This window comes from Cyanistes caeruleus, chromosome 4 (genome assembly GCF_971803275.1).
Source record: "Cyanistes caeruleus chromosome 4, bCyaCae1.hap1.1, whole genome shotgun sequence".
In the NCBI taxonomy this organism is placed as follows: Eukaryota; Metazoa; Chordata; class Aves; order Passeriformes; family Paridae; genus Cyanistes; species Cyanistes caeruleus.
Window position 1 is genome coordinate 78,003,969 of NC_141704.1, and position 24,620 is coordinate 78,028,588.

The following is a 24,620-nucleotide window of genomic DNA, read 5'->3' on the forward strand; positions in this document are numbered from 1 at the left end:
TCTTGCTCAGATAGGCCTATCTCTTACAAAAACAACAGTTTATAGTTTAAACTGTGAAATTGTGTGCGTGTGTGTGTGTGTGTGTTGTAATTATGGTGCCTGCTAACAATTTCATACTGCCACACTGCACATATGGCTTCCAAGCTAGCTTTATCTGAATCTTTGTGAATCTATTCTCCATGCTATTAAACTGAGCACATTCCACATCGTTCAAAAGTAATTACACTTTTGTCTAGAGTGTAGGAGACTGCTCTCCCCAAACAATGAAATTCTCATTATTAGAGCTGGCACAGTAAAGGCACTGGTGTTCACAACACTGTGCATTGTATCATCACAATAACTTATCCTAAGCTTGATGCTCAAAGGTACACTGGAAATTAAAATTTCTCCAGAACCACTGTGAGGTTTGTTTTTTGTGGTTTTTTTTTTTTTTAAATATGCATTCTTTAGCTCAGTATAATTAGAGTCCTATTTGACTTTTTAAAAAGCTACATGCATTCAGATTTCCATTCTCCTAGGAAGGTCTGAATAATAGCTAAGTGCTCCAGCCGCTTGTTCTGATCCACCACCATTCATATGCTGACAACTCCAGACCAACAGGTGAAGCGAGGCCAGGATAGATGTGATAAGAGAATTCAAATGAAGCATCAAACACCCTTTTATTTCGGACAAGGGGAGGAAAAGCACGAAGCAAAGAAAAGCACAAAGTACGCTCTTTGGCCAGTAGCACTGCTATTCTTAATGTTGTTCCCAAGTTACACAGGAGTAACTTCATGCACCACAGAAACACAACTTCTTTTAGTCTCAAGCAACAAAGCTACTGAACAGTGCACCACAACATTTCCTATCAATTTAAAGCACTACTGAAAATAAATTCTAAATCCCACTGAAAGTGCAGGACACGTGGGCTACCAGTCACAGTCATCAGTTTGGAACAACTAGGGAGTGGCAAAATTACAGCTTACCAGTTTGACCTTTTCTCAGTAGGTTTTTTTTTTAAATTTGTATTTTATTTTTAATTCCATCCAGCATTTCACTGATATTCTATAGTTAAAAAGAATGGTCTAGTTTAAACACACCATGCCTGTGGTATACTATAATTAGTACTTTTAGCCTTGACATTTCTCTTTTTCAGAATTTAACACACAGACACCATTGGTGAGATCAGTGATCTTCAGAGTTGCAAAAGCAGACAAATAGAACATAAATGCAGGCAAATAGAAACAAGTAAAATAAACATTTGTAACTTAGATGAGCTAACAACTATCTGTGCTATCCAAATACTGCAGCTTTAATAGGTTTCTTCAAAAGAGCTATTGACTGATACTGAAATCCTCAAGTGTTTCCCTGCAAAGCTTATGGCCTGCTATGAATGTCCTAAGGGGATTCTCAGATATATTCTAGGTCACATCATTTGTCTTTTATTTTCTACTGAGCAGCTGCTTTAGGTCTGATAAATTAGTGTTTCTTTTCTTATCAGGAGAAGAGTTTTCCTACTTAAAGTAAGTATATAGTTTCTTCTATCAAGAGAGAGTTTGAGATGGAGTTACCCCTGCCTTGGTTGAGGCTGGTAGAGATCTCCAGAGGAGACCTGGCCCAATCCCCCTGTTCAGGCAGGGCCACTGAGAGCCAGACAGGGCCATGTCCAGATGACTTTTGAGTATCTCTACGGAGGGAGACTCCACAGCCTCCCTAAGCAACCCATTCCTATGCTCAGCACCCTCACACACACAAAAAAATTGTGTTCCTGTAGTTCAAAATTTCCTGATGTTTGCAGGGATCCTCCATTTCAGTTTGTGTCCCCTGCACTAACCTTTCTCTGGCTGCACTTCCAACATCCTCAGAAATAGCCTGTTCATTTCGATGGGAAGATGGGCTTTGCGGATTTTTGCCTATTTTGATTAGGTTTGAAGATGTCTTTAAAGGAACTTTGCCCTCCTCTTATAGAAGTTTACCCAGAATTTTGAATTGTCTCACTAAGATAGCAGTCATTAAAACTTGGTTAAGTGCAATAGGGTAAATTTTCAGAAGTGTAAGTTGGGAAGTGTGGAGCTCCTGGAGCTTTAGCAATAAAACCGTATCAGACTGGGCTCTGTGGTGCTGTGGGCACACCAGCACACACCTGGATCTGCTTCCCAGAGATAATGGAACAACAAAATGTGAATTCAAACAGTATAAAAATGTCCTCTGCAATGTTATAAAGGGAATGCCCTCTGGGAATTATTTTTGTCGCTGCTAAGTGCACAAACTGAAGTCATCTAAATGTAATACAGTGATTTCCTTCTGATAAGGAATACCACATACCACATACTGTGGTACTACACACCACAACAGCAGAGGGAGTGATTATGTGTATTTTACTTATTTAGACTGATCACTTCCTTCCTTCTGGAGACATATAGGCTACATCCTTTCTGAATTACCTGAGTGATGATTTTTATAACACAGTCCTCACTAAAAGAGAGATATTACTGAAATGTTACATTAATACAGATTGGCAATATTCTTAAACATGTATGAAGACAAAACTAGTCCCCCCTTCCAACCCCCCAAGCACTGCCTCAGGTAAGCCTGCAGTGTGTCAGTGCTACAGCAAAACTATCTAGAACACCCCATGATTCAGTATCTTGTACAGTAAAAAGACAGAACACACTGTTTTGATATCACATTAAATATGGCCTTCATAGCAGGAAGTTACACTAGATGATCAGCTAAACCTCATGTTCTTAAAAGCTATAAATGAACAAAGAAGTTAGTTAAAACCAGTTAAAGAGCAGTTAAATATTTCAGTGAGGTGTAGATGAAATACTCCTGCTGGGCTCCTTAGAAAACAGTTTTTTATTTCATTAGGGTCTGATTCTACACTACTGATGCCATCACAAGTTTATCTATTGACTTTAATGTTGCCAGAAACAATTCCTTATCTCCAAAACACTCTTCTAAAATAGGCCAAAATACAGCAAAGCCCATACATTAGTTACATACCCTAACATCCCACTGGCTGGAACTGTTACATTAATGAATTTCATCTCCATAAAACATAAGATAAAGGTCGAGAAATAAACAAGCTCAAAAAAGATAATGACATTGTCTGCCCATGAGTAATTTCTCCAATGATATTCTTTCTCCATGTAAAGTTGCAATAACACAAACTAAAATTATGTATTCCAAACCACTGTCTGAGCTTAAGCATTAGCCCAAAAAAGGGAGGAAAATGGATCAGGATCAATGAGTTATTCTGTCTAGGAGAGCAGCTTCAGTGAATACCCAGTGACTTGGTCCTATGACAAATAATAATCCCTAAGGCTTTTTACTTAGGGCTTGTTACATATGCATAATGAGCTGTAAGGGCTTAAATGCCAATGTGGAGCTCTTGTAGGCTTTTATGAGAATACACTATCACCTATTTTGCAATGCCTTTTTAAAAGCCTTCAAATATGCAGGTCCACTTATTATCTTCACTTCTAGTGAAATTATCAGTGCCCTTGTCAAAGTGGCAGACTAACAGAAAAGTTACAGCCAATTTGTAAATAGGCAAGAGCTGTACAAGCACGTTCACAACAGAGCTTTGTCCCAGTGCCTCAGTCCTGGGGCTCCAACGCACCTTTCAACCTCTAAAAATGTATCAGCACTGCATGTGAAGGGCCCAAACACTACAATACCAGCAAGGAACATGCCATTGTTTTGTCTTCTTTAAGATACAGCGAGTTCTGGACTTCCCCTGGACTGCTGCATGTAATGAATTTAGTGTTCAGTTGTGGAGTGGAAATTCATGAGTGAAAAAGTAGCACGCCGATTTAATTTCATAAGCACAGTAAATTTTATCGTAGGTATCTGTGATGTGAACTACACATCAGATGTAACTCTTTAAGTCATCAAAATTCAAAGTTTCTTTTTTTTTACCCTTTATGCAGACTTTCATGCTTTACTGTTGCACAAACTTGGCATTAGGGTGATATTTCAGACACCATGCCAAACGTGACTCTCACTTAGAGTGTTCCAAACCCATTTTCTGTTTGCTGAACACATACACTTCCAACTCACATCAGTGCAGCTAACAAATTTTAGCACCCTAAATGCCATCAGGCAAAGGTGAGGAAAAGTCTGCATTGCAAGCGATTTAGCATTTGCAGTGGAGGGTAGAGGCAGCCCAGCTAGGTCAGAGCTCACACATTATTGTGGCGTGGTCTGTACGTGTAGCTGTGCGTTGTACACTCCAATAAAGTACAGATCTGGATGCCAAACTACTGCAGAGGCAGAATTCAAAGAATGGATGCAACCACAATAGACCATAAGCGAACCTACCATTGTGTTGTGCTGAGAAGTGGGAGTCCTATGGCCACAGTTCTCTTGCGTCAGCAGAGAAACTGGCTGAAATTCCTCAGAGTGAGGCTTGTTGGGAAAACTCACATGCAAGGGAAGGTGAAAGGCTGGGAGCCCGTCACTCTCCTCTTCTCCCACTTTCTGTCTGCTTGTCACCATGGCTACCTCTCCATCTGCTTCCCCATACGGAGAGGCTGGTCGCTTGGAAGACATCCTGGAAGGAACAAAAGAGGAGAAAATAATGAAACCTCCAAATAAATCCTTAATGCCGTCATTGTGTGGTTAGGGGCCATTGTAACAGAAATGCCTTTTTTGTGCTGGCAGAGAGCAGGAAACCATCCAAATACCACTGCAAAGCATACACAATTGGGAACAATGGCCAAGCAGGTAGCAACAGAACAGTGGCTTGTTTGTTGTGAGAATAATACACTAATATAACACTCTCTTGTATTCGAGCTTCTTAAACATGAAAATTCACCTAAGACTGCATAATGAAATGCAATTCCTTTAAAAAAATACCCATCCAGTTTTGCATTTGCAAGGGACTCTATGAAGATAGAATGTCTCCCGATACAAGCTATTGTCAACTTAGCTTTTAAGGAATAATCATCTGCATGTCATTAACTGCCACAATTGATAAAAAAAAAATAAAGTAAAATAAAATACAATACAATAAAAGAACTTGCTAGCAAGCCAAAATGTCTGTGTTTACAAAATTTCACCCATGTGAGCAACTGAGTGTTATAGTCATGTTGCAAGGATCTTTCCAGGTTTGCAGATCTGGTTTAGTTAAGCAAATAAACATTTGGACATTAATTATCTAAGCTTTTTGACAACATAAAGTCAGGGGTGCGCTGACTAAATGAAGATCTGCTATCAAATCTCTCTATCTATATACCAAATTCTTCCTATCTATAACTAGATCAGACCCCCCCCCCCCCATGAAAATGCAATTTTACATCTATAACTACATAAAAAAAGGATACACAAGGAAGAGATATACAGTACACATTGTAAAAACAACAGAAATATTGACCTGAAATTCAGGCCTACATTGTAAAGTTTTTGATAATGTCTGATAGGATGTGTTTATCTCCAACTTTTATGAACACTGAAAGCAACTTAATTCCTGGGTAAATTCAAGTATCATTTAAGCCAAGCGCTACTAAAATTCTTACAGAACCCAGAATGCTTCCAGCTTGGTCTCTAAAACAGAGGGGGGTACAGTGAAGCCTTAAAATGCAGACAAATTCTGGGGTTAATTACAGCAACCTTGTTCATAAAAATCAGGGTACATCCACGGATGGCACAATGAACCCTGTGCTAACCAGGGGTATCTGCTAGGAGTGGAATGAGAATAAATCCTCCAGGCACAGCCAGAAGAAGAAATGAAAAATAGGGACATGTTTCACAGGAAAAAAAAAGAGAAGTCATAAACAAGGAAACTGAAGACTATTTGTATGCAAAAGTTAAAAAAAAAAAAAAAAAAGGCTGAAGTAATATTGCTCCTCCTCAAAAATCTTGTATTTACGATTCTAATTACCCCATTTTTATTTTCCACTCCATAGTTAAAGGACTGCATTTCAAAAGCCCAGCAGCCTCTTGAACCATGTGTATGGCTGCTGTGAGGTGAAGCATGTCCATACGATTTGGCATATTGAGCACAGAATGGTTCTTAGCAGCAGTCAACTGGGTCTGAAAACAAACAGTGACTTTAAACAGCCCTTTGTTAAGACTTATTTTGCTTCTAATGATCTCATTTTGAGCCTTGCCTCCTGAGCCAAGTTAGATTATATATTAAAAAAAAAAAGGGAAAAAAACCAGAAAAACCAACAACAAAAACTCAGACAAAAAATCCCTAGCAGAACCTATACGCAGCTGCACGTTGCCTGTTCTGAACACCACCTATTGCCAGTGCTTAGAGAACCAATCTGTATTTTCTATTAATGTTTGACTTAGTCCAACAGACTAACACTTCATACATCCTACCTGAATTCTGTCTTCTAGGCTTTCCCACCTACGTGTCTGCAGCAAAGCATATGTACAAAGACAGAGATCACCAGATAGACTCTTACTGGCAGTTTTCTACTAGCCCACTGAATTCAGCATTTTGCAGCTATGTTTGATGTGACAGATCTCAAGCCCTTGTGCAGAAATCATACAACTCCCTTCTAAAGTTAATGTGAATTATTCATATTTTGCATTGTGCAGCACCAAGATCGACATTTGCTATTGAATTTAAGTTTTTTGGTTACTCATTTTAACGCTACTTTAATAGAAGCCTGAGTTTTTACAAAATCTCTCTGAAAATCAGCACTAAGCACTTGTGTCAGTTTTGGCAAACAAAAAGGGAGGGACACAAGATCATTAGTCAATTATTCCACAGTAATTTTCTATACTTTAGAACATTTATATTTGATAAAATGACTGAAAATATTGTAAGCCATGCACAAAAGTCTCCACTGCAATTCACTCTGACAATAAATTATAGAGAGAGAGGATGCCTTGCTTTGTATTGATGATTTGGATTATACATTATATACTCAAACTGTGTCAAGAACTCCTGCTGCTGTTAACCTAGAATAACACAGATTCTGTCACATTGCTTCACAAGGAAAGTTTGAATATCACGCTGAAATAAAGCTCTTCTGTTAACTTTATACGCGAATATATAGTTACAGATCATCATCTTCTGCTTGTCACTGTTCCCAACAGGGATGAAATAATTTTCTGCAGGGAATTTATATAAACAGACAAGGAAGATAATAGAGGTGTCCACCTCCATGCACTTGCAGTAACAGAGATTATTTTGCTTTTGATCTGAAATGAAAACCTAGAGGTTGGATTGTAGGCCAAACTGAAGTGACAGTAGAAAGGGTACAAGAAACTTTTCCCTTTGTCTCTAAAACATCCAGTTTAAATGAAAAGCCACGTGCTCATCACCATCCTAGAAGACTAACAAATTACTAAAATGGCTAAGGCAGCGAAATTGAGGCTTTAATCTGCATTAGCCTTCCAAGGACACTCAAAGAAATGGATACACAAACCTGGACAACTCAAACATCAAAGGTGTTTTGTTTTTAGGCAGCTCTATCTGTCGCCATCCTGAGTCAGGCAAAAATCGGTTTCACTGAAATTTCTTAGTCCTCATGAACATCTGGGAAATTTCCACAAGAAAACGGAAGATTTAAATAAATAAATGAATAGATCCATATCTACTTTTGGAAATTTTTTCCAAAAGAATAGCAACTATCAAAGTCTATGGTAGCAAAGGATCAAATCTCTGAGAGGTTTCCAAGTAGAAAATATGAAAGTCATCTATAAATGTCTTTCATTATTTCTACGGTTTTATTAGTCCATTTCCCAAATTTGATGAGCCCCCACATCATGCATCCTCTAATTCTGTTCTTTCCACATATCTTGTTTATCCTACTGACCTAATATCAGGTCTTAACAGATTCCATATCTAAGATGCAACTAGAGTTCTCACCATAAGCAATTAGGAAAGGGAAACAGCTAAATTCAGAGTAACAACTGAGCTCTTTTAAGCAGACCTAGATCTAATGAAGCCCTGGAATTATCCCATTTTAACAAAGGACCACAAACATCCTGGATCTGCCCTCACTGATAACACAACAGTTAACAGCTCACATGACTTCAAGATCTTTTTCTCAAATTTAAACTCAGAATGGTTTTCAATTACATTGCTCTGAAAGAAGATTTACAATGGAAAAGGAAACATCAGTTTATGGATAGGATTAAGAAAAACCCCAAAATCCTAAAATTTAATTCAGGAAAATAGCAATACAGCATACCAGATTCCAAACATAAAAGGGTGTCACTGCAGATGAAATCTGTTGCAACTTAATTGTTTCAGGAAGAATTGCATTTTGAAATGTCATTAATGATTTCTACTGAATTCAGATAGGTAGGTGGCAATTTAGAGAACCTAAATCTGCAAAGTTCTGATGCACTGGAACACAGGCCATTCCACAGACACGCTGTAATTATGAAATGTATCTCTATATTTGATTTTATCAGTGGTTCAGATTGAATTGAAGATTTAGTTCTGATGATGTTCCCTGTGAAGAGATCTGTTTTCAGAAAGGCTTCTTAATATGCAGAAACTGCAGTTAAAAAACCCAAACACCCTTTTCCTTAAATTTTCATTAAATAAATGCTTTACCTGGTAGCAAGACTGGTTTTTCATGGAAGTAAAAACCTCATTGCTTTAACTCACTCTTATCCAACAAACATTTTACGTGATTCATATTACAAAAGCTTCTCCAAATACTTCTTTACTGCTCTTCAATTTGTAACAGACTCTTCATAGGCTTAAATTGAGACCCTGTGTCTATTGATCCCAGACTTTTTTGCATTGACTTCAGCAGGGTTGGATTTTTCCACTGTAGCAAGTAAGAGCTACACTACATCCACATGAATTGTTTCCTACACGTATTGGTTCCATCCAAACAATTTCAGGCTGCTAAATATGACTATTTTTCTTGTTCGTTTTTTCCCTTCAATTCAGTGTCTCACAAAAGTGATCTTTCCATGATCTTTCCACAGCTGTATTTTTTTATTATTACTATTCTTAACAGAACCTCACTTAAGTGTCCCCCACTACATTTCCATTTGTTCACTGGTTTCAGTTCATTTCATCCATGATTGTACTCCCAAAATAAATCTAAAGTGGTATTCAGTACTCAAGGAGATAGTGCCCTCTAGCACACAACCTGCATCCATTCCAATTCGATTGTTCATGCCATAAAATTTAATAAATTTTCTGTCATAAAACTCTAATCTTGTTACATTAAGCAAAATACCTCAGAAACATTTCAGATACCTACAAAAGCTTTTGGAGAAGGGGCTTATCCATGTCTTCAAAAGTGACAAACACAGATGTGTCAGGAGAAAAAGATATGAGGCCATAAATCTTAACTTGTTGGGAGTTAATTAAGGGATTCATCAATCATTACACAGCTCACCCCATACACACACAGGTAAAATCCCGTCAGCTGCCACAATCCACAGCCATCTACAGGTTAAAAACTCTCCAAGTCCCTCTGTTCTGACTATTTATAAATGACTTTGTATAATCTAGCATTAGGACCTGTAATTATAAAACAGCATTAAAACAGGCCTGCAAAGTTATGGATAATTATAGCTGGTACACTTTTTGAAAGAAATAAAAAGCTTTTCCATTCAAACACAGGCTTTGCCTCTTTGACAGCTCCAAGTCCACAGGATGTAGAAAGATGATTTAAATTGTATGTCAAAATTCTGACCGTGCAAGACTTTCCTTTTTTCCTTTATCAAGAGAGGCATTGTTGTTTTCTCACCACAACCAGGCGTGACAGCGCCCGACTGGAGTCGCACAGCCAGTTTCTGAATCGGCACGAAAACATTCACCTCTCGAGTTTCTCTGGCAGCTACAAACCAAGTCCTTCTGATGGACAGAGCTTAAACCACTCAGTCCTGTGTGTCAGAGGTGGGAGCAGAGCGTGAGGGCAAGAGGAGCACATCAGCAGCAGTGTGCAGCGTCAGCCCACTACCAACAGCACCAGGAATTCGCTCCTGAACACGGCCCGAGTCCAAATCAAACACTAAGTGCTTAAAACAGCCCAAAAACTTCAATGGGATTCAATCTGACTCTCTGCAGGGATATTTACCTCTAATTACAGTACTTGCTGGAAAGCTGCAGACTGCTTTTCCGCAGGAAATAATTATGATTACAGACAGCAGCACTACTACATATATCTAATGTATATGCATACACACACACACATATAGATTTATAAACACAAGCTTATACAAAATGTCAGCAATGCATCTATCTGCCTCATCCCTGATCACGTTTAATGCTAATAAAACAGTTCTTCTTCCCAGGTTTACTGAAACTATGATCTCTCCTTACACACAGCCCTGGCAAGAGGTGCCACTTAACACTAACCACGGTTTCCATTCTGTTTTGGCCCCAAAGTAATTAATTATTTATGTACACTGAATAACTAGTACCTTTAAAAAACCCAACTCTATTCATTTTGACAAGATTACTTGTGTAATAAGGTATTACTCAACATGAGTAAGGGTGGCAGACTCCCACACACTTGTCCCACTGGGAACTGCAAGCCTGACTTGTTTCTACACATACCACTAAAAACAGACTTCATTTGGCAATATCTTTTGAGTCATTTACAGCCTGGTTTGGAATTCTTCACTGAAGTAATTCCACAATTAAAAAAAAAAAGAAAAAGCCAAAAAAGAAAAAAGCAAAACTCTATAATCTGCTAATCAGTAAAAACTGTGCATGAAGCATGCTCTCATCTGTCACTCACACTGAGGTGGAATAATCTGTTAATTATTGCTAAAAACATATCAATCATTTAAAATACACCTATGCTACGACGAAGCTGTGCTTTTCAAAAGCAGTTCTGGTGAACAAGTCAACTTTGTTAACACAAACCAAGATCACTACAGCATGACCTGTGTAATATTTTTGTTTATTGTTGTCTACTAGAGCTGCCACAAGCAATCCTATGGTTAGGGGCACCCAGTAATTTCCATTTCACCCAGCCCACCTTCTCCCTTTAGCTCTCCAGATGCCATCTCTCTGTATGGGGTAACTTTAACCATTTTTGATAGTCCTCCAGTTTAGAGGATTCTGAATATAAAATGGAAAGGAAATACATTATCCACAATCCATTTTGAAGTATAGTGTAATATCAGCAGCCCATCTCATAAACCTGATATTCTGCATACTGTGGAAACTGTTTTTTGAGCAAAGCTACTGCTCCAAGCTCCAGTGGTAAGTGGATCAATTTGACAAGAATCTAAACTCTCAAATAATGAAGTTGTTATAAATATACTTCTAGAAAACGTTAACAAAATCCTTTTTTATTTGAAAAATGAAACAAACAAACAAACCACTTTCTAAAAATTCTATGCCATCAACTGAAATTTTATCATCTCCGTTTTCTTGCACTTGCAAGGAATTTATGCACAAAAAACTACTGCAAAATCAAGTCTAGTAAAAATCCATTGTCAAAAAAAGTTCACGTTTAACATTCCCAACATGTGCTACACAAAGTTTTTCAGGGACTTTTTGAAGCAGGTAACTGGGAAAGACTGTGCATGACTAGGTTTTTAGTGAAATACTGTAGCCTGAAACAAACCAGCCTTCATCCCAAACAGAATCTGGAAGGCAATGAATGTACTCCTATCTACTATATTCTATTGTACTCCTATCTACTATATTCTATTACTGTAACAAATATTACCTAATTCTTTCATAGATCTCACACACTGCTTTGTATTAAGCAGGAACATTTAGCAATTCACCCAGAGACACACATTCAAAATCAGCTTCAGCATGAGAACCTGTGTTCTCATCATTTTTGTTTAGTACCTGTCAAGTTCATCAGCCTTTTGCTTTTCACTCATCTATACATCGACTAAAAGAGCCAAAAATCTTGTAAGACATTTATAAACCAGAAGCTACAGGATGAGATTTTAGTTTCTGAAAAGCATGTTTCTAAGACACCAAACTTTAAAACCTGTGAGTTTTGAGAACTTCTTAAACCCAGAAGAGGCACGTAGCGATAACACGGTTATGGCACCGCCAACGCACAACTGTGGTGGGGCAGTGTCAAAGACGATAAGCATCTATCTGCACAAACTCTGAAACAGCAGGATGCAGTCATTGTTGATGTTTCAAGTAAACTGAGCCTGATCACTGGCTTCTTTCATGCAAAAGACTCTGCTTGGATGATTCTGAATTAAATCCACAAGCTCATTTATTTTCCAGTGCATCCTCAAATTAACTCTGGCTTCCTTCCCCTCCACCCCCCAACCTTTCAGAAATGTACCTCCCCTGACTCTTCAGCTCTTCATGAATCTTTCTTTTTTATTATTCATTTATTTATTATATTTTATTTGTTATTTAAAATTTCTTATCATGCCATCACAAAAATAGCTGAGTTTTGCTCTTATTTTCACTTAAAAGTTTTAGGAAATGCTCGCTGCTAAAAGCACTGTCTCAATCACTGTGACATCAGGTAATCACCACTATTCTGCTTGCTGAACTACAAAGAGGATCTAGTCAAATAACTAGAGATTCCAAGCCTTGAGATTTCACTGTACAAACTAATACTTGAAAATGACAGAAAAGTCATCAGTCCTTCTCCAGACACTAAGTGGGAGAGCTGTGCCGCACAAGGAACCCATACATCACACACAGACGTGAATACCTAATTCCCACTGAGTGAAATGAAGGCTAGGAGTTGAAACAGCTTTAAAATTATGACAATTATGGCAGACTTATTCCAAAGAAATTGGAGGAAGCATGGGCTCATTTTAAAAAGTTAGCAACTATTAAAACTTTTTTTCAGTTCTGGGAGCTTATTCTTGGTCATTCGCAGTATTTGTCTAATTAAACTGATAAAATTTTTTCTTCAAGCATTGCTAAACGATGAATTACTTTCAGAATCAACATTAATAATAAAAATTCTCTCCCAGAAGATGCCCAGATTTCAGTATGAGGAGCCACTATTTTGACTGAGATCTTGGTAGAATATGACACAGCTTTTCCCACTCTTCCATCATGCCACTGTCTGATGTGAGTGCCAAACAACCACTGAGCTTCAACCCCCCCACTCCTTTCCCCTTTCTTTATTTAAATTTAAAACTCAACAAATGGTACTTTAAGAATTTTCTAAGCAAGATTTCCTCTGCAGAGTTTGTGTGCAATCACAAAGAAACCAGAAACGTGGACATTATTAGAAGTTTCTATTCTTTCCCACTAAACTCTCAGTTTCCCTACTATTAAGGTCAGAGTAAGAACTTTATGCTGCATGTGTGTTTCCCTCCTACATATAATTCCATTTATGAAATAATTTTCAAGGTACTCACTGGTGCTTACACATCTGAATTTGCAGTATCATTCTTCCTTATTATCTAACTCCTGCTCCAACCATCACTTGCCTCCACATCTGCACCATGCCCATTACTTTGCAGGAAAAAAAAAATGCAAAAATCCACAAGCACACATAAACACATCCATCCACAGGTGTGCTGTATGGTTCCTGGCAAAACTGATCATGCCAGTAAAGCAGATAATCACTGATAGCATGAACCTGCATCACTGAAATACCTGGCCTCTAAATTAAATAAGTTTAGCAGGAGCAGAACTGAGGCCCCAGAGAAACCACATCTGCCTTTAAGAACTACAGACACAGTGAAATTGGTTTTCCATCTGTGTGTGTGATGTTGGGGGGGTATAAAAAAAAAATATACTTAAGCAGAGCAATATCTCTAATGGATATAAACATTTTCTTTCCAACAGGTTAATTCCAGCTTCCCAACAATTTTTATTATTCTTTTTTGTTCACATCCATGTGCATGCTCCTCCCTTTTTGGAGGATTTGTACATGACAGGTGCATTCTTGGCTCAGGAACAAATAATCCTAGAAACCCCAAGAAAGAAAAATCAAACTGAACTTGAAGATAAAATCACAGGGAATAAATACATTATTGCCTTTCCATTATGCTAAAAAAAACACAAAAAAAATTCAAACATTTATAACGTATAAGCAATTTGAGGTAGGATTTTCAAAGCTGAAAAGAGATTGTTCCAAAGCCCAGATGTTGCCTTTCAGAAACTAGTGAAAATTGCTGCCTCGGAAAATTACTCTGAAATACCAATAGAGTAAAACAAAAATTGTTTAAATAAAAATAATTTTACTCAGATGTTCTGATATTCCAAGAGAGAAAATGAACTTTTTTCAAGTGTTCAGGCAGTTTCACATTTCTATGTCCTACTTCAGATGATCCACAGTCATTCCATCTCTGGCCCAACAAATGAGGGATAGAACAGGAAAAATTTATGGTACAATGTGAGGGCTCCTGCCTCACTAGCTGTGCTCACTGTACTGTGAGGTCTGCTTCAGTTGTCTTATGACTGTTATACTCTTTTCACAGTTTTCATTCAGAAAAATGCAGGAATTTTAAATCTACATTAAAAAATGGGTGGTGGAATCACTCATAGTAGTGCTGCATAAGCACCTTTCACATCTGTAATTTTCTGATTTCTGAGCATCCATGTTCCATTTCCAGCACTACTGGACGCTCTTCAGAACTTTCTTGCATGTGCTAACACTCCTCCTCATGTAGGTAAATGGACAGACTTCAGCTGCCTGAAAGCTGATGTTTTCCTTTGTTTGATTCTAAGATATTCCTGTAAAATTTCAAGAGAGAAGAACAATCATAACCAGCTGATAATTACCCAGCTTAACAAACTAACTCTAGACACTGCTGGAGCCGTCAAGCAAGAAAAATACAGCTCTTCCTCATGTAACACACATCCATCCTTGCACAAACCAGTGCATATTGGCATACAAGGTAAAAACAAATTGACAAATAGGAGAATGGGAGACCATTCTGAACAGACCTTAAGAACCACAAGGCTCCCCAAATACTCCTTTAGAAAGGCTGCAGCAGCAGGCACAGCAAAAAGGGGTCTACTTAAAAAAAGCTCTGTGGAATGGCACAGAGAGGAGAAAAGCCCTGTAAGTAACATCCTTCCCTCCAAGGAAACTGGGAGGGTGCTGCTCCCCCTTCCATGGGTGCTCTGCCTACCTTCAGGCTGGCTGCTCGGCAGAGCCTCAGCTGTACAAACCAATGCTGTCAAAGGAGATGGGTCAGGGCTGGATGGAACAGGGAGGGGTGGCTAACATGCTAACCACTGACTGAGCTTGCAAGGATAAAGAAGCCTTGATGGAGAGAAGTAATCATCAATTGTGTTTGTTTATTTTACCTCCTCCACCACATACTGGAACCTTTTTTGTTTTTTCCATTACCAAAACCATCCCCCACTGAGAGGCCTTTGTGATCTAAAAGGGGCAGAGACCCTCTTTCTTAACACTGGCAAATTTATGTAGGAAGATTCATTCAAACACATCTTCAAATAAACATTTGACTCCCCCCCTACATCACACTCTCCACACACTGCCTTCAAACAGACTTAAAAATGCTCTTGCCTAAAACTGCTTTTACTGAGATGTATTAAAACAATTTAGCAGTCTAAGGAACATATTGCCATGGAAGTCCAACTTCAGATGACAGCAGTAGACTTCTGAAGAAAATAAATATACATTACAGAAAAGTAAACCTGGCTGTTATTGCCATAACAAGTGGTATAATAGCTTCCTTGAAAAGACTTTTTCTATCAAAAGCCATCTCCCTGCTGGGGATACACTTAATTATATTATAAGTGAATCTGAATCCAGATGTTCAGATCTAAAACGTATGTCACAAGTCTCATGAGGAAAATGACCACTGCATGTGAAATGAGGCATTCCAAAGGCACCTCTGGCCCTCAAGAGAAGGAGGACTTTTGGACTCTTTCAGGCAGAAGAGGTGTAGGTGCTGAGCATCCCAGAAAATTAACTTATTTCTTAAACAAAAATGAACAAGAAACTTTCTTACATCCCACTTTCCTTTCTTTTACACTCCCCACACACACATCACTTTTTGTTTTTCCTACATGAGGCTACATGGATTTGGCAGTGAGAACAATTCAGGCACGTAAAAACGCAGTCCATGGGCAACAGAAAGCCTTCTGATGTATCTGCAGGCAACACTAGAAAGAAAACTTTGTTGGAAGAAGCCTAGTCACTCTGTGGCATACCTGCTGCAGCCAAAGTAATGGATCAGGAAGAATTACAGTCACAATAAACTAGGGCATGGAGAAAAATCATGGATTCATTAGCACCGTGTGTTAACAAACATCTCTGTATCACAAGCTAACAATAAGTTTTCAAGGTTAACAGCCACAATTGGATATAAAACACAAAAGGAAAGGTCCACTGTCCTGTTTTTAATTTGAAGAAGCCAGTAAATAGCTGTCGATTTGGGTAAGTGGTCACCTGGCAAGAAGTACTAGAGCTTGAATGAAACCTAGGAGAAAGGATTGGCTGCAGTACATCAGAGAAATTTATTTCTGAAGTATAGCAATGGCCTTTGGCACTGATGATTGCCAAAGAAGCACAAACACTGAAACTATGACCAGATTGATTACTCCTGAATGCCTTCCCTGCCTCAGGATGGACAATGAAACCAGGACTCAACATTAAGAATTCAGAAGACAGCAACATCCTGTGTGATCCCATACAATTTATTGAACCTTTCTGGCTCCCAGTTTTTCTATTTTTACATAAGAGAGAAGAATGTTTAACTGCCTTTATAAAATGCCCTGCAAGCTCAGATTTTCCTTTTTTAAAAGGAAACATTGCACTGGTGATTGCTCTTTGCCTTACTTACTTGTATCATTGATTTACCCAGTGGGTTTGTGTGCACTGACACTTAAGTGATGACAAAAATTAAGTTCTCTCATCAGCTACTGCATTTTGAAACTGCAGAACTAAGTTTCACACAATATTCTGAGTGGGAAGGGACACACAAGATTCATTGAGTCCAACTATCAAGGAAGTTCCTACATGGAGTCCTGGCCATAGAACATAATAATGGGGTTTTTTTAACCTAATTAGTATATTTACATTAAAATGTATTCAACCCTATTTTTTGGGCAGTGATAATTGAAACAAAACAACCCAACCAAAATTTTAAAAACAACCCAACAGAAAACAACCCCACACCCCAAAAAAACCCAACCAGCCAAAAAAAAATCCAAACCCAAACCCAGAAAGCCCCTAAATAAATGAAAACCCCTAAACCCAGCATTTAGCAGGAGAATGTCACTGCATCCTTTTCACTACTGTCCAGTTTCACTGGCTGGCATTTTTAGCAGTCTGTAAACCCCTCCCTTCTACAAAAGCTCATCAGATATGCAAAGGTTTTTACCTTTCTCCTCTATTCTCTCTCATCCTCCATCTCCATACTTGCTTTACAGGGGATGAGCACAAAGTGCAGCTGCCACCAAGCCTTTGCACTGCTGACTTCACTCTACCTCCTTCCCACCCCACATCATATGAATATAAAGCACAAGCCAGATTTTAAAAGATATTAAAGTGCCAAAAACATAGTTTGTCTTGCTGTTAAAGAGAATTTAAAATATGTTTCAAATATTAAGATACCTATAGACTTCTGTAAATCTGACTGGGGGACCATCTATGTCTCCAAGCACCTTCATGGCTCTATAAACCTCATCTTACTCCTTTCTTGTACACAATTTATTAGCAAACATTCTGTACTTGCACTACCCTTTTCATCATCCTTAAAAGCACTTACAAATACTAATTACTCTTCACGTTCCCTTCTCCTGTGAAGTAAGTAAGGATTATTATCCCCTCTGAAGTAAATACTTATTACTAACTCCTTTTTCCAGTCTGAGGATATACAGAACCAGGTCTGAAGTGGTCTGCACACCACAAAGTAAAGAGAAACCTCTGAAGCATGGACTAAGATATGGAAGTTCTCCATCCTGTTCTCTGTGACAGCCTAAATCTCAGCCATCTCTTTGCAAATTATACTCTTAGCCCAATTGTTCCTCTCTGCTGGCTGATGATCAAATATTTAATGCATGCCATAAAATGAAAATACGAACTCTACAGCAGCGCCTCTTATTTGTCATGCCCCATTACTTAGACAGGGTGGTAACGTGCTCACGTGACAGTTTTCAATTTTATTATACTCTCTATTTGCTCACTCACTTAAGATGTTTAAAGAAGAGTTGTATGGATTATCAGGCAGTCTGAAAAGTTCAGTTCAGAGCTCTTCAAACATATTCATTTTCATCTTATTAGCACAAGTAAAGTAAAAGCCTTAGGCAGGTAATTTACCATCTAGTTTATCCAAAGGAACTTCTAAAGGAAAAGTCAACCTTTGTAAATTGTTGGTGATAATCTCCAAATTGATCATTAATTATCAGCTGCTACTAAGCGTTTCTTCCATCAGTAGCACTGTGAAAATAATGCATTTCTCAGAAAATCTACCATTGTTGTCACTGCACTTGTGTAATCAGCCCTTATTAAGCCCAGCAAAGTTCCAGGGCAGGCGGCTGCCTTGTTAACTGAATTCTGTCCAGCCACTGCATTTTCCAGGCAGCTTAAAAATTAGTTATCCACCAAAAGGAAAGCATTTGTTATCCATGCTATATATTTTACATTCTATACCCTCCCATGTATAGTAGCAGCTACAATTAATTTAAACCCATTCAACTGTGCTTAATAAAGAGCACATTGTTTTGTACTGCCAAACTCTAGCTGACATACACTAACTTCATCTCTCCCTTTGCAGTTTTATGATTTTCTTCTACTGCAAGTCAATGCTTACAATCTAACAGCAGAAATTTGAAAAGATCATTCCAGACTTTGTGAAAATGAACTCTGCAGGAGACCATGTGTTCACCACCTCAGGTCCACATCACACAGAATCAGAGCAGGACCTTTTTTGTACAAGAGTTTGCACATCAAAACCTAGATCAGCCTTGATGCAAATATTCTGCCAACTGTTCTCCAGAATTGCTGAGTATATGCACTAAACAGAGTTTTCAGGATTTTGGGAAATACTGCGACCAATGTACAAGATCTGACATTCTCACAGTTCCTACTCTAATTCCCTAATTTAATTTAATGGACAGTCACAGCTAACATTCCTGCAGCAGCCATGGATGTCACACACTTCTCACCTTAAGTGAGACCAAACACATCTGACAAACAATACTTTAAAAAACAATGAGGATCCCAAGCAGGACCACAATAAACTGCAAGTCTGACAGCCACTTAATCGTGTATTGTCATATTAAAGTTAAAAGAAAGCAAATAATTAATATTAGATGGAAGATATGGGCAGGTAATGACATTTTTTAGAAATATAATGTCTGGAAATAGTATCCACAGAAGGCTGTATGGTTACACACATACAGTTTACTTGAGCTTGAAAATGGTCTACAGGTAAAAATACCCTAAAACAGGGGAAATGCCACCACCATGGGTTGTAGGTATAACTCAGCAGCAGCTGAAGCCTTTTACACTTGAGAATGGCAATTCCAGTAGCACTGCAATATATTTCTCTGGTTTTGTAAAATTTGAAATGCAGGCTAATTCTATAGCTGTGCAGCCACATCATCTTGAAAACACACACAACACACACACACACACACAGAGTAAAAGAGTTTAGCTCACATTTAAAAGGACTGACTGCTCACTGGGTTCATGACCTCTGTCCATTGGTAACAACTCCACATTGAGTCCTGATAATTCCAAATGCAATGGGATTACAGTCATAAAGATGGAAAAACACAACAGTACCACAGCTGAAAGAAGCACCTTCCCTTAAAGACAGTTTTGCTCAGATAATCTCAAATTGAAATAATTTAGGTTTACAGTTGCAGCACAGGAGCTTTTAAATAATATACGTGAAATTTCTTGTTCAAAGGGCAGGAAGCCTGAATTGGAATAGAACCTTACAAAGAGATGAGACACAAATTTGGTAAAAAAGAAGGGAATAGTATTTTTATCAGTGAGATGGTGCCAGTGAATGGGCTGCTGCTGCTTGCAGGAGGTTGAGCTATAAAAACTTTAATCTTGAGGAAAGGAAACAAAGGAATCCATCCAAACTATTAAGGTGTGCTTCTGCTCTGGACAGGGGCAATGTCAAATGGCACCACCTCACTAAACAGCCCCGAGCACTGGACACATGAGAGTCAGAGAACTGCCTGTCGTATCCTAAGTTCAACTCCCAGGACTGAAAATAATCAAGAACAAGCCCAGAAGCACAAGAGCAAGTAAAACACAGTTTAGGGAGATAAAATTAATCCAGTGACGTGATTTATAGATAATTCCTTTTAGGAGAACTACACCACGACTCTCAATGTATGCTTAAAATGGGAAACAAGATCTGTCATCAGTAAACAATTTAATAATCCAGTTACACGAGCAGTAACAATTCCTTGGCTGGTAATGAACAATATGATATCTAAGTTGTCATCTCTTAAACAGAATCTTGGTTGATTTTCTGTACATGAGTAGTCCTGATTAATTCAATTGTGCCCTCAGTGTGTTTAGTGCCTGTCTAGATACAGGAGAAGAGAGTCTTGCAAAGGTCTCTCTGAGGATTGAGTGAGCTTTGAAATTCTAACTTGGGCCACATTATATGAAATAGAATCCAGCTTACTTGCCAGGAAGCAATAAAAGAGAACTCGGTGAGCCTGCTCATGTGAATACATCTTAGCAGAATCAGGGCCCACTCGAGCCACAAGGGAGGAGAAACTTAAATAAAGCATTTCAGTATACCCATTCTTTCAGCAGTTCTTAGTCTGTATTAGTAGCTAACATTTGAGGAAAAGAAAGGTTTGCTGCTTGGCAATAGTGTGGTGTTAATGTAACACAATCTGTTAAATGAAAAAGCAAAATTAATTCCAATTTGGTGTCTTCACATTTCACACTCCAGAGACTCTCATGGACCGAATGAAAGACAAGAAGGGGAAGAGAAAATTTAGTGATTTTTTTCAAAAATTAATTGTCTATTTCTTTGCATTTCACCTAATTAAGTCAAGAGGCAATCTGAGGAGAAAATAAGAAAGCTCTCTTATTTTTATAGGTATTTCTCACCATGTGGCTAAGACATGTCTGCCTCTGTCCATCTTTCACTGCCTACTCCCCCTCTTCCCCTTGTCCTCTCCACAATTCAAATGTTTAGCTTTACTTCATCCTCACAGCAAGGAATGGATTAAGCAGAATTACTTACTGCTATGCCAATTAGGGATGAATTAATTACAATTTTGCCTCCTGTCCCTCTAAGGTTGCAAGTCTGTCTACCAAGTCCAACCTGAATGTAGTGAAGTGAAGAGCTGCAAACACTCAAGAGTCTGCAGAAACCAACTTTTCCTCCTGACCTATTCAAGCCTCTTGCTGCAGTGGGGTGACCTAACGTGAGTTCTTCTCTGCAGGCAAAAGCACAGCCAGGCTGCTGCACTCCTTGGTACTTCAATTCCCAGGACTGCAAAGAGGGGCAGTAATAATACCTATTTTTCAGCTGCATTGCTCAAGTTAATCCCTTAATATTTGTAAAGCACCTTGAGGCCAAAGCACATGGGGCACAACAGAAGCACAAAGCGTTACCATCATCATAATAAACTGGGGCATGTTCCAATTACACTGTTCCTAGTGAAGTCTCCCTGGACCTCCACTCAGGACATTTTTGGTTTCTGGAGTTACATGCACACACTGTCCAAACCAAAAAAAAAAATGGAAAGCTACACAAGACTTCTTTTCCTCAGCAGCCCGTTTTTTCCTTATTTATTTTTTTTCTGAAAAAATACTTTGCCATACCACCCACCAACCACATTCACTTCCAGGCTAATTATACTTTGAAAGACAACTAGCATAAAGATGATTATAGCTTACAGAGTCAAGGGAAGGCCTAATCAAATAAACAGGATAATTTCCCTTGGTCTCTCACTTTTTTACACTTGGTGATGAATCTTAAAAATGTCTATAGCCATACACCTTAAAAAGGCTATAACAATCTTTGTTTCACTTTTCTCCTTCATTTTTGCTATTCCTATATACTTCCAGCAGCACCCTCCCCAGCCTATAAATTGCCAATCTAAGCTTCCCCTTCACCCTGGTTACAGCACAAAATGAGGCAATTCTAAATGACCCACTGCCATGACTCAAAAAACCCCAAAAGAAGTGAAAATAGAACAAGAGCAAAGGGCCCAATATCATGTCACCTTCCATATAAAATTCAAAAAGCGAGACAAAAAGCACATCTCTCATGCAAGTTCCCCCATGTAAGCAGTCCCATCCCATCCCCACTTCCCTCCTGTGTCAATTCCTTCTTCTCTTCCCTTTTCACTCCCCAACAAGACCATGGATGTTCCAAGGACAAGCATTTCATACTTCAAGGCCAGGCTGGATGCAGCCCTGAGCAGCCAGATCTAGCAGGTGGCACCCCTGTCTTTCGAAGTGGGGTTGGAATGAGATGATCTTCTGGGTCCCTTCCAACCCAAACCATTCTGTGATTCTGTGACAGTGAGGCCAAATGACCTCAAAGAGTTAAAAGCTCTTTTTGACTTCAGCACCTTCTGAAGCACAGGAGAAGGATGCCTAACCCTGCAAAGATCTCAGCATTTCCAGCTACCACTGATTCCAAGAGAAACTCTGGGCATTTAATTTTGAGTTTGACAACATCAGGAAAATAAATTACTAATATTTCCCTTTTGATTAATCTGTGGTGATTTTCCACAAACCCACACCTTGTCAGTCTGTTCTACTTTGCTAGTCTGGTATTACCTATGACATTATAAAAAGACATTCCTGTACAAACAGAACATGAACCCAAATACCACTTTCTTCACAGAATAAATGTAATGCACGTTTGGTCAAATCACTATATATAAAGTGGTAAAGGAGGCACCCAGAAAAAGCATCCCATGGACTTGATTATAACATATTCTGAGATTTTTTTTTTTTAATGTAATTGTTCTGATATTGTGGTTTTTTAACATACCAAAAAGTGCCACTATTTACCCAAAGGAAAATATTTTAGTTCAGCTCTCTGCCATTATTTATTCTAGTCTGTTTTTCACATCTATATAGCTTGTATCATTATTGACACAGCTATATGAGTAATAACATGTATCATGCCTCTTTCTGTACACAACTCATATAAAGAAGAATAGGGTAGTTCAGCCAAATGACTAATTATTAAGGGTATATTTTCAAAAAAACAGAAATCAATTGCACATCACAGTCACTGACTGGGGTCATTCATTATATCTCTGCTGTAGATCCTGCTTTGCTTTATAGGAGACATGTCATTACCAAGAGGCAGTAAGAAAATATTGTAGAAGTTTTAGCTCTCTGAGTGATAAATATGTTAGTGTTTTGCAGCGTACAATAAAAAAGATGAAAAAAGTCACACAAAAAAAGGGAAGATGGAGCAAATAACAGTGCTGGTTTGCTGGTTCAGTGTTATACTGTTCCAGTGCACCTCTTTTAGCACCTTATTCCTCATATAAATATACAACACCTTCCTGGAGCACCTAATGGTGCTCTCTTGCAGATCACTCCTAATTAAACACTTAGAGATTCTGACTTGATTATCTGAACACCATGGAAGATCCCAAATGCAGATGAAGTGGAGTTTTAGAACTTAAATATTCACACACCTAGCAGGCATATAAAATTTTCCAAATAGGATAACAGTTTTATACACCTAGGATGTTCAAGTGCCCTGGCTTGCTTTAATCGTATACCCTTAGTAAACTAAATAAAAAATCAATAAAAGGTTCAAATTTTCAGACTTAGTAATGTCCATTGCATAAAAACAAGTAAGAAACAAAAACAGGTTGTGTAAATAAAAAGGAAACAAAACACCAAACCAAAACAAAAAATCAAAAATAATTTCAACCCCCTCAGTCAGCATAGCTGGGAAACCAAGGAATTCAGCCTGTCCAATTTGAGTGTGTGAAGCAACAGCATGAATCTCTTCCTGTTTACTTTTCTGAGTGCCTTACCTCAAGATTAAATGTTGAGAGGAATGAGTCTGTGGTCCTCTTGCTTCCATCTGCCTACTTGGACATCCTTGAGTGACTACACTCTATAACTTGTTAGGTGTTAACCATGTCTCTATTCCTTACTCTACAACAGCAGCAGTTATCTTTTTATCTTTTAGGTGATAATGCCTGTATTTCACAGGACAAAATAAAAATATGCATTCTAATTTGGATTATTAGCCATGTAAAAGTGCATCATGCACTGAATTAACATGTAAGAGGGATACTAAAAAAACCTGAACAACCCCACACCGAAAGAAACACAAACAATAAGAAAAAAACCCTAAACTATACTTAAATGGCCCAAAATCTGCTCTTTAACTGATGTCATGTACACCCATTTCAGTGTTTCACAATTGCTTCTTCATTCCCGAAACATGAAATCATTCCAAGGGGACTCCAAGCTATGCTGTATTTTCCACGTTTCACTTCAATAAAATATAACAAATACGTTACCATGTAGTTGGGATTTTTTCTGCAATCATCATAACAAACCAATGTTTTCATAATATCGCCACAAACCACATCTATTACCTCATACAAGAGTACAATGTTTTGGCAATGCAGTGCAAATAGTAGGAACAACCTCACCATCATCTTCCAAAATAGTTCTTTGAAAACATTTCCAAAAAACAGTAGCGACAAAAGCCGTAACTTCATTCCCTCCCTCCACCCCCGTGATGGATGAGAAGGAAGCACTGAAACAAGCACTGCCCTCTCCTATCTCTGAGTTATTAAGAGACTCTGGATCACAGTCATCCACAGCTAAATCACACTG

The 24,620-nt window shown here is 38.4% G+C and overlaps 1 protein-coding gene across 20 annotated transcripts in view; it reads right to left on the reverse strand.

Moving 5' to 3' along the window:
* Positions 1-24,620, reverse strand: part of SOX5 (SRY-box transcription factor 5) — a 295,218-nt gene that overhangs the window by 244,966 nt on the left and 25,632 nt on the right. For 13 of the 20 annotated variants that reach the window (XM_086885454.1, XM_086885468.1, XM_086885459.1 and 10 more), the window contains one exon: positions 4,306-4,537. In XM_086885454.1, the coding sequence (XP_086741580.1) occupies positions 4,306-4,537 (232 nt within the window). The remainder of the gene's footprint in view (positions 1-4,305; positions 4,538-24,620) is intronic. The other 7 variants (XM_086885461.1, XM_086885460.1, XM_086885467.1 and 4 more) reach the window with 1 other exon arrangement.